The sequence below is a fragment of the Adiantum capillus-veneris genome, chromosome 21 (genome assembly GCF_014529385.1).
Source record: "Adiantum capillus-veneris isolate H3 chromosome 21, ASM1452938v2, whole genome shotgun sequence".
NCBI classification, from domain to species: Eukaryota; Viridiplantae; Streptophyta; class Polypodiopsida; order Polypodiales; family Pteridaceae; genus Adiantum; species Adiantum capillus-veneris.
Window position 1 is genome coordinate 104458160 of NC_140951.1, and position 14282 is coordinate 104472441.

A 14282-nucleotide genomic window follows, 5' to 3' on the forward strand; every position below is an offset into this window, starting at 1 on the left:
ATCCCATGACCAAGTGGCTAATAAGATGGGCTGATGGCTGTCAGGGCCTCCTAGGTTGACCTCTCTGACTGGGTCAGGCGGTGCAGTGGTCGAGGCTGCGTCAGGTGGAGAAGATTGTGCCGCCTCTGTTAGCCTTTGGACATTATGAGCTGGCGTCTGATCAATGTTGAAATCAGCATACTCTTCCTGCAATCAACCTGATGGAAGCTCTGCAAATGGTAAATCCTCAGATACCTTAAAGTGCTCCGGCATGGGTGGAGAGTCAGATGGAGTAGAGGCTAAGGAGGGAGCTGGGGTGTTGGCCAACTCTTGCAAGGGAGACTTTTTTCCCCTTCTATGGTGGGTTATAGGCTCACCCAGGCCGACGGTTTCCATCAAGGGACCCTCTGAAGGATGGGCACCAGAGACCGGTCCACTTGGTTCTGACTCACTTGAGACTCGTCCACTTGGTTCTGGCTCACTTGGCTGACTGGGATTCTTGGTCTCAAGTGTAGCTTCAGATGTAGGATCAGGGGGATAGGGTGAATCTGTTGGCAAAGGTTGAAGAGAGACTACATAGCATTGCATCGAAGAGGTGGCTTCTAACCACTGCAGTAAGTCTTCATCGGACCCATCGGGAGGGACCGGCTGGTCCAAGTCAGGGTTGGACTCTACTGACAAAGAGCTATGCTGAACGACCGGATCCATACCTCCTTCGAGACGAATTTGTTGCATTGGAGAGCCAGGAGTATGTATCCACATGGCGTCGGTTTCCCAGTCGTGAAGTGCTTTCGTATGTCGCAGCCATGGCCTACCAATCAGCAAGGGATAACCTCCCTCTACTAGGGGAAGATAAACTACCACAAAATCCAAGTTAAAAGTGAAATCTTGTACCTTTAGCGGCACCTTGTCGACTATGCCCACTGGGTAGACTGTTCTCTGATCAACCAATGTAACAGTGAAAGGAGCAGGTCGGGTAGGCTTTAGACCTAAGGCCATCATAGTGAATTCGGGCATCAAATTGATTCCAGATCCTCCATCAACGATGACACCGGATAGCTGGTGCCTAAGAATAGATACAGTGAGGCGAGGACTTTTATAATCGGTGAGGGGAGCAGATGGATAGGAAATCAAATAGGACTCTGAGGGCTGTACAGGGAGGTGCCCGCCACTAGGCCCAGCCCCCGGGTACAAAGACTGAATGACTAACAGGGTGTCACTTCTAAGTGTTGCATCAAGCCTTAGCATGTCGTATAGTGACACCTGCTGAAAAGTATTTATCAAGATGGCTTCTGCTGTGGGCTTGGCGCCTTCGAACTGGGCTCCTTTTGTGACCTTAATCTATTCCAAGTCAGCCACTGCTTCTAAGAAGGCTCCATCAATGTCAGATAACAAGGAAGTTGGTTTGCTCTGAGCAATTGGGAAGGACTTGTCCTTTGGGTCAGGTAGACCAGAGTGAGGAAGTGGAGACTGGCGAGGTGGACCTGTGGGTAGACTGAGACCAAGAGCTGCTCTTTGTGCCCGAGTAAGGACACCAGCAGGCTCCTCCACTTGCAGAGGCTTAACCACATGAGTAGCAGGTGAAGGTTGAGGCACGGTGTTCACAGTAATCAAATTTATCTTCGGAAAGGTGAATTCGGGCTGGTTCTGAGTCGAGCCTGAAGACGTGGATGCCCTTTGCTTGGGACAATCTTTACTGTAGTGATCCTTCAAATCAGGGCAATGACGACAAGGAGGGGACCCCTCGGGTAAAGGACACTTGCTCTGATAATGCCCATATTCTCCGCATCTGTAGCAGAGTATGGGCCGATTGGAAGGACGAAACGGGGGACGAGGTGGTTGCTGCATGGAATTTGAGGCTGAGGTGTAGAAACTTTGGGGAACTGAGGGAGTACTGGCATGATAAAAACTGTGGGGTGCAAAGTTGTTGTGCATACCTTGCTGCATAGGGGGTGTTGTCAGCAGAGGAGGCAACTGGTTTTGATGGCCATAGGGTGAGACCATGTTGGATGTAGGTGCTAGCCCTTGTTGGAGAGAAGGACCAAGATTTTGTTGTATTTGACGCAATCCCTTGAGGTAGTAACAATCCTTATCCTCATGTCCAGCTTTTTCACAGAAGTGGCAGTAAAACCGAAGGGAGCATTCCTGTTGTGGGTGCCCTGGAGAGCGGCATGAGCTACACCAAACCATAGCCTTAGTCTCTTGCTGACACTTGAGCTCTTCTAACTCGCGCTTAATCTGTTCCAATGCCTCATTATGTGTAGGCTTCTCTTGTCTAAGAGAGAAGGACCTCTCCTCTTGAAGAGCTCGTTGTAGCTTTAGGGCTTCCAGTTCCCTACGTAAAGAAGTTAAAGGATCAGTAGGACTACCTTCCGAGAACACAGAGGGAGTATCTATTTGAGGAGAGTTGTTGAAGAGCTTCCTAGCTCCCTCTATTCTAGTAGCACCTGCGATGAATTCGTCGAGAGTGGCGTCGGGTCGGAGACTCTCTCGGAGTTTTTGCTGAGAAGTTTTGGGAAGCGCCTTCTCCACCCACTTTTTAACCATGAATTCACCGGGTTGTTGGGGAAGCTTGGCCACCAGCGACTTAGTTTTCGTCATAAGCTCCGCAAAAGTCTCCTCAGGTTTGAGCACCATGTTGGCCAACTCATCCAACACCTTCTCCTGGTAGTCACCTGGCCTGAAAGCTGCACAGAACTGCTGTCTTAAGGCTGCCCAAGTTGCAAAATGGTTCTCTGCAAATTGGCTGTACCATTTATCTGCTAGGCCATCCACGGTGGAAGGAAATAGTACCAAGTAAGCATCTTCTCTGTTCAGCCCACGTCCCCTACAGAGAGATACAAATCTCCTTGCATGGTCGTCAGCATCTTCTGAAGACAGCCCTTTGAATGTAGGGAACTTGATGTTCACCTTGGCCAAAACACTAGCTAGTGGCTTCATGATTCCTTGCTGAGTCTGTTGCACAATAGCTTGTTGTAGAAGAATAGGAGAGAGCTTTTCTGGAGAAGGTGATCGCGAAGATGGGGAACCTGATGAAGGAATGGGTGATGTGATATGTGGAGGTATAGGTGATGAGGTTGAAGGATTTCTACAAGGTGTCAAAGGTCGTCTTCTGTGATAGTACTTCAGAGGGCTCAGTAGTGGGCTTTGACGCTCAACTGACCTCCTTGTATGTGTCATGCAGTGACCTCCAATCCAACCAAGCTTTGGGCAAGAGAACCTTGAATTGGCTGAAGACTGGTCTAGACTCTACTAGACCAGACGAGTGACTAGACTAGCTGGACCAGGGACGAGGGACGAGGAGGACTAGACCAGGGTCGAGGGGTCTAGACCAGAGACGAGGCAAGTTGGACCAGGGCGAGAGGGGACCAAGCCAGCAAGGCGAGAGACTAGACCAGCTACATTAAGCTATCAAGGGTGAAACTGGACCAGACCAACAGGCTGCACAGGCGAAGCGACCAACAGGCTGCACAGGCGAAGCGAAGAAACCAGCTACTCAACAGAGTGAGACTTCAGTTGAGATCCCATCGTGGTCGCCAAAATGAGAGCACCTGTAGCGCGGATAATGTGTCGTGCTCTCTACAGTGTGGGTGTCCCCCAGTGCAATGTGCGGATTGTCACTCAACAAACAGAAACTCTCTCAACAGAATGAAATACAAGAAACAATGGATAATAACAGAGACACAGCAGTAGACCAGAACATGTGGACTCGACTAACTCAAAGGACCATGTACAGACTCTGGAGTGGCAGCACACTCCGCTCCAGCCCAAGACTCACAGGTACAAAATAGGGTGTCGAGGCTCAGATGTGCATGGATGGTGTAGCAGTGCTCTATGTAAGACTCTCTAGACGACTACGTGCAAGATAAGATGGAACTGTCCCAAAACGACTACTGATATGTACAACCATAGAAGCCACCAACGGCCCATAAATGTCCAGCCAGCTAAGTCTATCTCCAAACTGAGTGGTGGTGGTGACCTGGCCACGACGTCCACTAGACCACCGTAGGTACCCTGCCACGTGTCACTCCCAGCCAAAGGGTCCGTCCAGTGTGAACCAGACCAACTGTAGCTAACTGTCCAACTGCCTGTCCTGTGAAGTGACACTGTAGCAGGCTACACAGAGATAGATACGCCCGCCTTGCACTTGAGTCCTCTCGACAGTTAGCCATGCAGGGAGATACGGCATGTTGGTATGGGGAGATGACATCATGGTTCCAAGCGCATGGGTTCAGTATAGACAAATTGCCCCCCTTCCAGTACTCCTTGGACGCACCCTCCATGACTCTTACACAGTCCAATATCACAAGGCTCATCGGCCAGGACCTGATTCAGCTACACACTAGGAGGACATGGAGACAGCCAATACAGGAGCTGGGCACGAAGATGGCTTTCTACAGAGAGCATCTTCTCCAGCTTACAGCGGACGGTTTTGTGACGAGGCCCAGATACATGGACACCCACTTGTCTCATGGGATACGGTGTGCTGTAGGCCAGATATGCACATCTTCACACCAGCTGCAGATCGAGACTGGGAGATACAGCAGAGTGCCAACAGAGGCCAGGACATGCACCCTGTGTGACATGGAGCCTGAGACAGAGTTACACTACACATGCCACTGCCCAGTCTACTACGAGATACGAGGCCGCTTCCACTGCTTGTTCAGAGAGGGCTTTGGACCACTCTCCAGAGTCCTGAGGTACGAGGATCGGAGATGCCTGGGTTTGTTTCTGCTCGAGCTGCGCAGACACAGGGAGAGCCTGCTGAGAGGAGAGGCTAGCCAGTCCCAAAGACACATCACATACTTCTTTAGAGCAGACACTGGACACCCAGAGGAGCTACTACCACAGCAGATCTTGTCGCCTCACACAAGAGGCACACTGATCGATCGAGCGACTGAGCTAGGAAGATCCAGACGCCCATGACTGTGGAGGACTACAGCATCGACGGAGGCTACATCAGAGGATTCGGATCACTTTGGCCCAACATGCACGACGCCCGGTCAAACTACTATCCATGGAGGAGATTGATGAGATCCGCCAACGACCGATTTTGGATTTCTTGTGACTTGTGATTTAGCTATCCCAGCTAGCAGCTTAGTTCACACCTACCAGTTTAGGATCCCATAGTACTTTAAATTTATCATTTTATCATTTTGTCGTTTCATTTTGTTACTCTGACTTTGTATCAGATTCACCACATTGTGACGCTCTGGTCTCATAGGTCATTTGGCCTTTTGAAGAAGTTAATATAACATTTCATTTCTCTCTCGACTTTTTCGAGAACACTCCGATCCATTTACCAATCTCGGAGGATTACTATTTTTCCGAGGCTGATTGCATAGAAGGGGGCAACGGTGTGGGTCTGGCCAGATAGTGGCCACCCCTTGGTGTGTCTTGGGTGCAGGCATCTCCCACAAACTTTGCTTATGGGATTGCCAGTAGGCACAACAAATATGGCTCAGGATTCTCCGCACATTTTCTCCCAGAGATGAGCATTGCAGACCACCTGTGTCGCTCTTACCCTCTCTTATTTTATGATATAACCATCGTATTTTCTGACCAATAATTTGGGAGAGTCTCCCCCCTGTGTACAATGTACCCTCTTTATAGTCCACCTTCCCTTTTTTTTTAATTGCTAAATTTTTTTTCTTGTGGTGATTATGGTGAAATAAAAGCAGGTTTGGCAGCAAACGGTGAGTGCGAAGCTACAACAGGCCATGACGGGGGCTATGGGTGGAGGCACGTAGGGCAGCTCAGGACTGAGCCTGAGGTTGACAAAGGGAGTGGCAGCGTACACCTCAGGCTGATTCGTGCAGGACTGCTGCACCAGCAGATGATGTTGTAAGGGGAGGAAGAGGGCCCTGCTTGTTGTAGAACTTTAAACACCTCCTACCCAAACCGCACTAGGTTTCCATACACAAAGAAAGGTGCAAGGTCTCACAAAAAACAAACGAAGCCATAGCTTTAAGTAACATCCGAAGGTGTCTTTGCAAAATATGATGCTGCTATGCCTAACCTAATGAATGGTTTTAAGAAGATATGGATACAATAGCCACCATAATACCAAGAACAATAACAGACCTGCCGAGTACTTTCATCTCCTTTCTGCAAACGTTCAGCGAGAATGGGAATGATTGATGGCAAAACTCTGCCTCCTAGCTTGCGGACGAGTTCACCAAGGGATCGTCCAGCAACCTAGAAGTTATAGGCATGAGAAGAAGATAGAGCTACTTGTGCCACACAGAAAATTCTTATGGATTGTTCAACTTTACCTGTCGGCGTTCTGATGAACTGGATGCAAGAGAAGCAATGAGAGTATTCATTAAAACTGGCATGATCTCCTTCAGTGTCTTTGGCGTATTAGCCACCACAGTTTTCCATACATGCAAGGCAGCCTGCAGCCAAAACACCAGAACCATCCTCACTTTTCAGAGGGAATCAAACGAAAAAAGAAAAGGCTTTTCTAGTCCCAATGGGAAAGAACAAAGATGTGTACTACCTGTCTCACTGTTAGGCTGACATCAGAGCGAACCATGTATACAGCCGCAAGAACCTCATTGCGCCTATCTTTACCAAGCACATCGACGATAGCACGGCCTTGTGCTTCAGTGCTAGCACCCTCATCATCACTGCCACCTTCCAGCACAACTTTTCCAGACGTACCTGCAACCTACAAGAGGTCAAACATTTGTTAGCACAACACATTATCTGCTTGAAGTAGACCACAGTAATGAGCATGACGCTCTGCAGGTCAACTACACCTTAAAAAGGAGGTCTCCCAACAGTTCCACTGAACTTTGCCTGATACGCCAGTTGTCATTGAAAATACCTTCCTCCACAGCCGGTAGAAGCAGGGGAAGTGACCTATTGCAAACAAAGTCTTTAACATAAAAACAAAGGATAAGCAGTGAGAACTATCTATATCTAACAAGCCATGGACTCACGTAGCTGCATAGTGCTCTACAAACACATGGCCAGCACCTAAAGCAGCATCACGAACTGACTCATTCTCGTCAGCCAACCCTGAATGTCAAATAAGAGTTACGATTTCATGGTTCATTGGAAAACAGTTCAGCAGAAAAGCCAAATCAAATGTGATCATTACCATCCAAAATGGCAGGCAAAACACGCGGTAGATAATTCTGGAACATTGGCCCCAAGGCAATTGGTAAATACTGCCAAAACAAGAAATTAGGCATTTGGAACCACAATCAAATACGTGTACCAAAAAACAAACAAAGAGAAATTGTTTCTGTGAGAGCAAGGACAAAAGGATATGGCTACAAAGCAATGTTGTATCCTCACAGGCAAAGAACCATTTATACCCATAATGTCAAAGTGTGCAAAGAGAACCCCTTATTTCAGATCTGAAGAAGCCAAAAATCACTGCAGATTGGAAAAAGCATCCAGAGCTAATACCTTAAACAGTGTCAAATAGCCATCACGGACAGCAGCTCGTTGGTGAGAGCAGTTTTGTATTATTTCTGGCAGCAAGGACTCAAAATACGCTGTGCCTAAAGCTGCCACCACCTGCAGATAAAAGAAATTATGTAAGTCGATTGACCCAAACTATGTGATTCCTTGCATCCTCTGTTCATATATACCTCGCTCAATCCTTGTGCAGCTCCAGACCTCTCTACTCCACTTGCTTCTGACTTTAAGGTGTCAAGCAGCCATGGTACCAGATCTTTGAAATTTTCTTCTCCCATGCCTTTGATGAGTGAGCCCAATGCCCTAGCTGCGACAGTGCGAACTTCCGGAATGGGATCTACAAGAACCTGCAGAAGCCCGACACAATCTTTTAAACTTGATCTACATAACAATCAATTTTTCTGGATATAGCAAGTTTTACCTTCTTGACTTCTGGAAGTAGCAACAAAAGATAAGGAAGCATATCCTTGGGCTCTGTTACAAGAGAGCACATATTGCCAACAATTTGTGCACCCTTCTTTTTTGTCTCAGAACTTCGTTCTCTTAGTCCTCTGTGGACTATGGGAACTATTAAAGCCAATGATGGTGCATCAACTGTATTCACAAAGGTTGTCTGCAAGTAATCCCTTTCTTTAAGTAAATGCTAAAATCTGTACACAATTTCCCAAGCTAAAACAAAAATAAATATTCTCATATAAGCAGTTTTGAACCTGTAAAAGAACATCCAGCGAGTGCTTGGTGTTTTCATTTGGATCAGAAATCCCCAAAAGGAGGGTGGCCACGAGTGCTGAAATCTCTGGATTTCGGATAACACTTCCAATCTGTAAGGCAGATAAAAAGCAATTAGTAAAATCAAAAGTACAACCAAGCTGAGTGAGAAACTTTGTCTTTCATACAATAAAGAAGCCTCACAACCAATGAGAAAGAAAGAGAGTATATTAACATTTCCTGGACAACTCCTTGTTGTCTTTCTTGACTGACCAGAATTCTTCAATGATGGCACAAGGGAGAGTATAGCTACTTTCAAGATAGAATTGGCTCTAAAGGTCGACTCCCCTTACGGTTCTTCTTCCTTTCTTAGCATAATAGTACTTACAAGAGAGTGTTCATGACAAAAGTGGCGCATAGAAAATTCTTATGCAGATCCCAAAGCCTTCCATACAAAGCCAGGCCTCCCAAAAATTGGGCCCCCAATATCTGGCAAAAACACATGCAAATGTTGCGTTGCAGCCAAAAATCAGCTAGCCATGCATGCAATCTTCCTTTAAGGGCAGTTCTAGCATCAGTTCCGTACACCATTACACTTTACGGAACGTGACTCCTGAGATCTTCAAGATTATACCCAATTTGCGCCAAAGCTCCCACATCATCCCGGGCTGATATATTAACACCCCTCCCTTCCCTCCCTTCTTTTCCCCCTTTTGAAAAATCCAATCGACCTAAATCGGGCACAAGCATTCTGCGCAACAAAACAACAGCAAGAAAACACATCCACTCAAATTGTCAAACTCAATATCACTTGTTCTCAAACACAAAAGTAACATGTTCACATGTGTTTTTGCTCATACGAAATCCACACTACGTGCCTTTTGAGTGACTTTTGTTTGTTTCAAACCCATATTTTCATCATATAGCCCACTTTGGCTTGCTTCCCTTTGATTTCAAAAAGGGTGAGTCCCCCGAGATTCACAAAAGCGACGACCTTGGGTAATGTTACTCTGAGAAAGTCAGTTCCTTTTTCCCAATCATCAGATACTCCACCCACTCTAGTATCCTCTGGACAGTCTGAAATAAGCACAATATCAATGGCATAAAGCAATAGAGGTATCCATGTACCTCACAATTGTGCTCCCCTGTCCCCTGTAGTCTCAATATAGTCAGTAAATCAACATACAATCCAAACAAAGTCGGAGAATGTGGGCATCCCAGCATCACGCCAATAGTAGAGTAAACGGGGTCTGAAAGACCCTCTACAGTCTGTACTCTCTCTATAACTGTCTTTTACAGTGCCATATTACCCTATACAAGCTCCTGTGGGACTCCAAAGTCATGTACTCGTACCATCATGATCTTGTGCCCTCCTTGTGTGCATCTGTCAATGGCTCGCCTCACCATCTCTGTTGTGAAGAAAGTAGAAGTGGAAGGACACGGCTCCGGCGGGTCTGGCAATGGTAACTGCTCAGCTACTATGTATAGAGAGGATGCATATGTGTTCATGTCTCTATAGAAGTGACCCTGGACAATCCATGCCGCAAGTGACCGGATATAGATGGGAGACAGCCTGCAAACAGGAGACCTAATCGGAGCATCGAGGACAGGGCTCAGGGGGAGTGGCAGTTCTATTCACGGAGGAGCTGCAGCCATTGATATATATAGCGCGCAAGGATAAACAGGCTAGGTACATGTGGGTGAGGCTCATGGCAGAGATGGGCAGATACCTCTACATTGTTATCTGTTACTTTCCTCCTAGTAAATCAATATATGCATCACCTAGAGGACAGTCCCTCTTTGCTATTTTGGATAATGACATATGGGAGTTTGCCAAGGATGGTGATATCATCATACTAGGGGACTTCACTGCTAGGATTGCCCATCACCAAACAATATTCTATTATACTTTTGACACGACAGAGATGGGCCCATCCAAACTATCACAAGATGACGAATACACTGAGTATGGCAGATACTTGATAGATATGGGAACTGCACATAGATTGGCCATTTTGAATGGCCTACAAAGATTTTCGACATCTACAGGTTTTACTTGCTTTCCACACCGTCATGGTGCTAGCACAGTGGATTATGTTATGGCCCAGCCAGGTCTCATTCCATTCTTACAGGATTTCATAATGGGCACTAGGCCAGTTGGAGTAGCATTTGATCATGCTATCTTGTCTTTCACCCTAACGTTTCAGCTCAGCACAGCTCCATTCGGAGAGGTCCTTACACACACTCGATATACCTTCATGAGGAAGACGGATCCTATGTATATGGATGAGATATACATGCAGCTATGCAGTCAGGAGCTATGCAGTCAGGAGTCAGCTATGCAGCCATGTATGAAGGCTTCCCGGAGACTTGGAGTATGTCTACGATTGTGCCTATTTCCAAGTTAGGAGATCCCATGATTCCCGGGAATTATCGCACCATCATGGTTGGTCACACATTAGCTAGGCTGTATGCATCCGTTCTTGGAGCTGAGTAGATCGGCAGCGCGGGAAGGCATACAGGCACCAGGGCAAGCAGGATACAGGAAAGGTTTCTCCACTCTTGACCAGATTCTGACACTCAGAGCTATTATTGAGGAGGGTAGACACCATGGAAAGAGGATCTATTGTAGCTTTGTGGATTTCCGCAAAGCTTTAGACACAGTGCCACGAGCCAGACTTATACGCAAACTACAGGACATGGGTGTGCCTACAGAGCTGATTTAGGGTATTCTGGCTTTATACAGGACAGTGATGGGGCGGGTACGCACTACTAAGCGAATGTCTGACGTGGTCCATTGCACTATTGGAGTAAAGCAGGGATGCCACCTATTTCCGACTCTTTTTAGGATGTATGTGGATGAGTTTTCGAACTACGTAGAGCGTCAAGGAGACCAAGGGGCTCCGCTAGCGGGGACATGGATTCCGTTGTTACTATATGCTGATGATATTGTGTTGATTTCTGACTCTCCAGAGGGGATGCATCATCATTTGGATGCTTCGCATACATTTGCTCGTGAGAGTTTTTTTTGTTTTGTTTTCAGAGTCGGGTAGGGCATGCCCGGCGGCTCCCCTCTATCAACCTGGGGAAACCATGGTTATGGTGTTCAACACCACACCACAATGGGTCAAGACGTCAGCACCCACATTTACGTATGTCCAGGAGACTGGGGAGTACACACATGCATACACTTATCTTGGGGTAGTCTTCAGTGGACCGATATTTTCAGTAAGGAGAGCATCAGAGACTAGACTGACAAGAGCATATGCAACCTTGGGAGGACTGGAGAGGATGTGTACGCAGGATCAGTTTCAGGAACCGCGAACAAAGCTCTACCTTTTTGACACTCTAGTGACTTCAGCTATGCTCTATGGAGTTCAGGTATGGGGACCCTCAGTAGACCACCATGGGAGGTCTGGCAACACAGATGGATGGAGATGTATGGATAGGCCTTTGGTCTCTATGATCGCTCGGATGATTGGGGCTGAGGCATCAGTACCGCATGAGATTATCCGAGCCGAGCTAGCCGTTCCCCCCCCCCCGACGTGGCGGAGGTATTGACTAGACCAGTATCCTTTAGACATGGTTTATGGGATCTCCCCAAAACAGATACGCTCGGCTTGCCCTGGAGTCATCTCGACAACTAGTGCTACAAGGCGATACAACATCCTGGTACGGACAGATGCTTACATGGTTTCAGTCATACGGTTTCAACATCGATGGATTGCCTTCGTTTCAATACTCCCTGGATGCACCCTCCTTGACTCTCACACGGACAGAGATCGTGTCACAAGACGGGCACCACATGCCAATAGAAAAGAACAGATTGAACAGATTTTTACCATTTCAATAACAACTAAACTAAAAGAGAGAGACGACACGCGACACGGAGTGGCGGAATTCCACCCCAGAGAGTATTGGCCCCAAACCTTGGCGCCCCTTTCGGTATTTCTTTATATTGCATCAACACAGTACAAGCCGGTACTCCACACTCTGCACCTTCTCCAAGAAGCATGCCAAAGAATGAGCCCTACCCTCATATTTAAAGGCCCTTGGCCTGAAAAGCAGTTACAGTACAAAGCCTTTAAAACTCAAAAGCTTCTGGTCCAAAAGCAAAGCGAAAAAGCTGCCAGAGTAAATCACGGAAATCTGTACAGCTGCCATGTCATCAGCCAACGCAAAACGCGAAAATCCGTACATCATGCCAATGCAATTTTTGAAAATCAGCCACGTCATCAGTTTTTGCGTGTGTCCGGATCCTGCTTTATTTTCTTCCTTTATGTCACTTGGGGCCCCATCGAGCGGGGTCCCCATAAGTTGGTAGGACTTGTTATTCTTAGGGTTTAGGCCCCTCGGCCACATCTGTGAGTTGGCTCCATTCTTTAGGCTTTGACACGTCAGTAGTTTGTTACATCTACCCTTCTTGAAAGAGAGTAAACGTCCGCGATTACAACATATCTGCAAAACAACTCAAGTTAGCTCAAAAATTTCCGAGGGTCATTCCGAGGGTCATTCCGAGGGACATTTCGAGGGACAATCAATTTGCTCTTTTTATTAAGGAGTTAGCTTCTCCTTTCGGTTGTTTTGATCAAGGAGTTAGCTTCTCCTTTCTGCTCTTTTGATCAAGGAGTTAGCTTCTCCTTTCGTCCAGATCAGAACTCTTGATATTCCGGTGTAGTAAAACTAGCCATCACACCCAGACCGTACTGATCTTCCACGGGTGTCTTGATGCACTAAAATTACATACCCAGGCAATCTCATCCAATTAGGAATATTCAATAATTGGCACATCACAATGCAGCACAAATACTTCCTGTGATCCTGATGAGGAATGTATATCATGCTCACTCTTGTATCTGCCCTTGTATCACTTCCATCTCAGCCGTGTATCAGCGCCCCCCCCCCCCCCCCCCCCCCCCCCCCCCCCCACACACACACACACATACACACACTTACCATCTAGTAGAGAGGGATTTTTTATATTTTTTTCAGCACCCCACTTTTTATCTTTTGTACCCAGACATTGTACTAGATTCCACCATGTTGTAATTTTGTGGTCTCATAGGTCATTTTGGCCTTTTGAAGACGATAATTAGCATTTCATTTCATCTCTATCTCTGAAGATGGCTACTTGGAATTGTAAAGGATCTATGAGGTTGGACGTTGGTGCCTTTGAGGACAGTTTCAGAGACAGAGACAGAGACATTGTTTTCTTCTCTCTCTCTCTCTCTCTCTCTCTCTCTCTCTCTCTCTCTCTCTCTCTCTCTCTCTCTCTCTCTCTCTCTCTCTCTCTCTCTCTCTCTCTCTCTCTCTCTCTCTCTCTATCCCAACAAGCCGCCCATTTTTTGCTTAGTCTTTTGCTTGGTTCACATCGATCAACTTAGGACCCCATAGTATATATCTTTGTTTTGTACTGTTGTTAGGTTATTTTGTTACTCTGACTTTGTATCAGATCCACCACTTTGTAACTTTCGGGTCTCATAGGTCATTATGGCCTTTTGAAGACGTTAATATAACATTTCATTTCATTTCTCTCTCTCTCTCTCTCTCTCTCTCTCTCTCTCTCTCTCTCTCTCTCTCTCTCTCTCTCTCTCTCTCTCCTCTCTCTCTCTCTCTCTCTCTCTCTCTCTCTCTCTCTCTCTCTCTCTCTCTCTCTCTCTGCGCATGCTGGTATGGACATATGACATCATGGTTTGATCTAATGGATTCAGCATGGACAGACTACCCCCTTCCAGAACTCATCGGATGCCCCCTCTCTGACTCTTACACGGTCCAAGAACATGAGGCTCATTCGCCAAGAAATGACTCAGCTGGATACCAGGAGGACTTGGATTCAGCAGACACAGGAGTTGGACACGAAGATGGCTTTCTATAGGGAGCACCTTCTCCGGCTCATTGAGGATGGTTTTGTGGTGAGGCCTAGATACATGGACACCCACTCATCTCACGGGATTCGGTGTGCTATTGGCCAGATACGCACATCTTCACACCAACTTCGGGTGGAGACCGGCAGATACATCGGAGTGTCAACAGAGGCGAGGACATATGTCCCCTATGTCATACGGAGGGTGAGACAGATTTGCACTATGTATGCCATTACCCAGTTTGCTATGAGATACGAGGTCACTTCCATTGCTTGTTCAGAGAGGGTTTTGGACCGC

At 46.9% G+C, this 14282-nt stretch overlaps 1 protein-coding gene across 2 annotated transcripts in view; it reads right to left on the bottom strand.

Annotated features, from left to right (window-relative positions):
• The window catches only part of ILA (putative protein kinase regulator ILITHYIA), a 125595-nt gene that overhangs the window by 13213 nt on the left and 98100 nt on the right, over nucleotides 1–14282 (bottom strand). For both annotated transcript variants that reach the window (XM_086494064.1, XM_086494065.1), the window contains exons 33-42: nucleotides 8124–8234; nucleotides 7835–8026; nucleotides 7587–7760; nucleotides 7402–7512; nucleotides 7088–7157; nucleotides 6927–7005; nucleotides 6744–6846; nucleotides 6482–6652; nucleotides 6255–6377; nucleotides 6064–6177 (exon numbers count right to left, since the gene is read on the bottom strand). In XM_086494064.1, coding sequence (XP_086350190.1) covers nucleotides 6064–6177; nucleotides 6255–6377; nucleotides 6482–6652; nucleotides 6744–6846; nucleotides 6927–7005; nucleotides 7088–7157; nucleotides 7402–7512; nucleotides 7587–7760; nucleotides 7835–8026; nucleotides 8124–8234 — 1248 coding nt within the window. The remainder of the gene's footprint in view (nucleotides 1–6063; nucleotides 6178–6254; nucleotides 6378–6481; nucleotides 6653–6743; nucleotides 6847–6926; nucleotides 7006–7087; nucleotides 7158–7401; nucleotides 7513–7586; nucleotides 7761–7834; nucleotides 8027–8123; nucleotides 8235–14282) is intronic.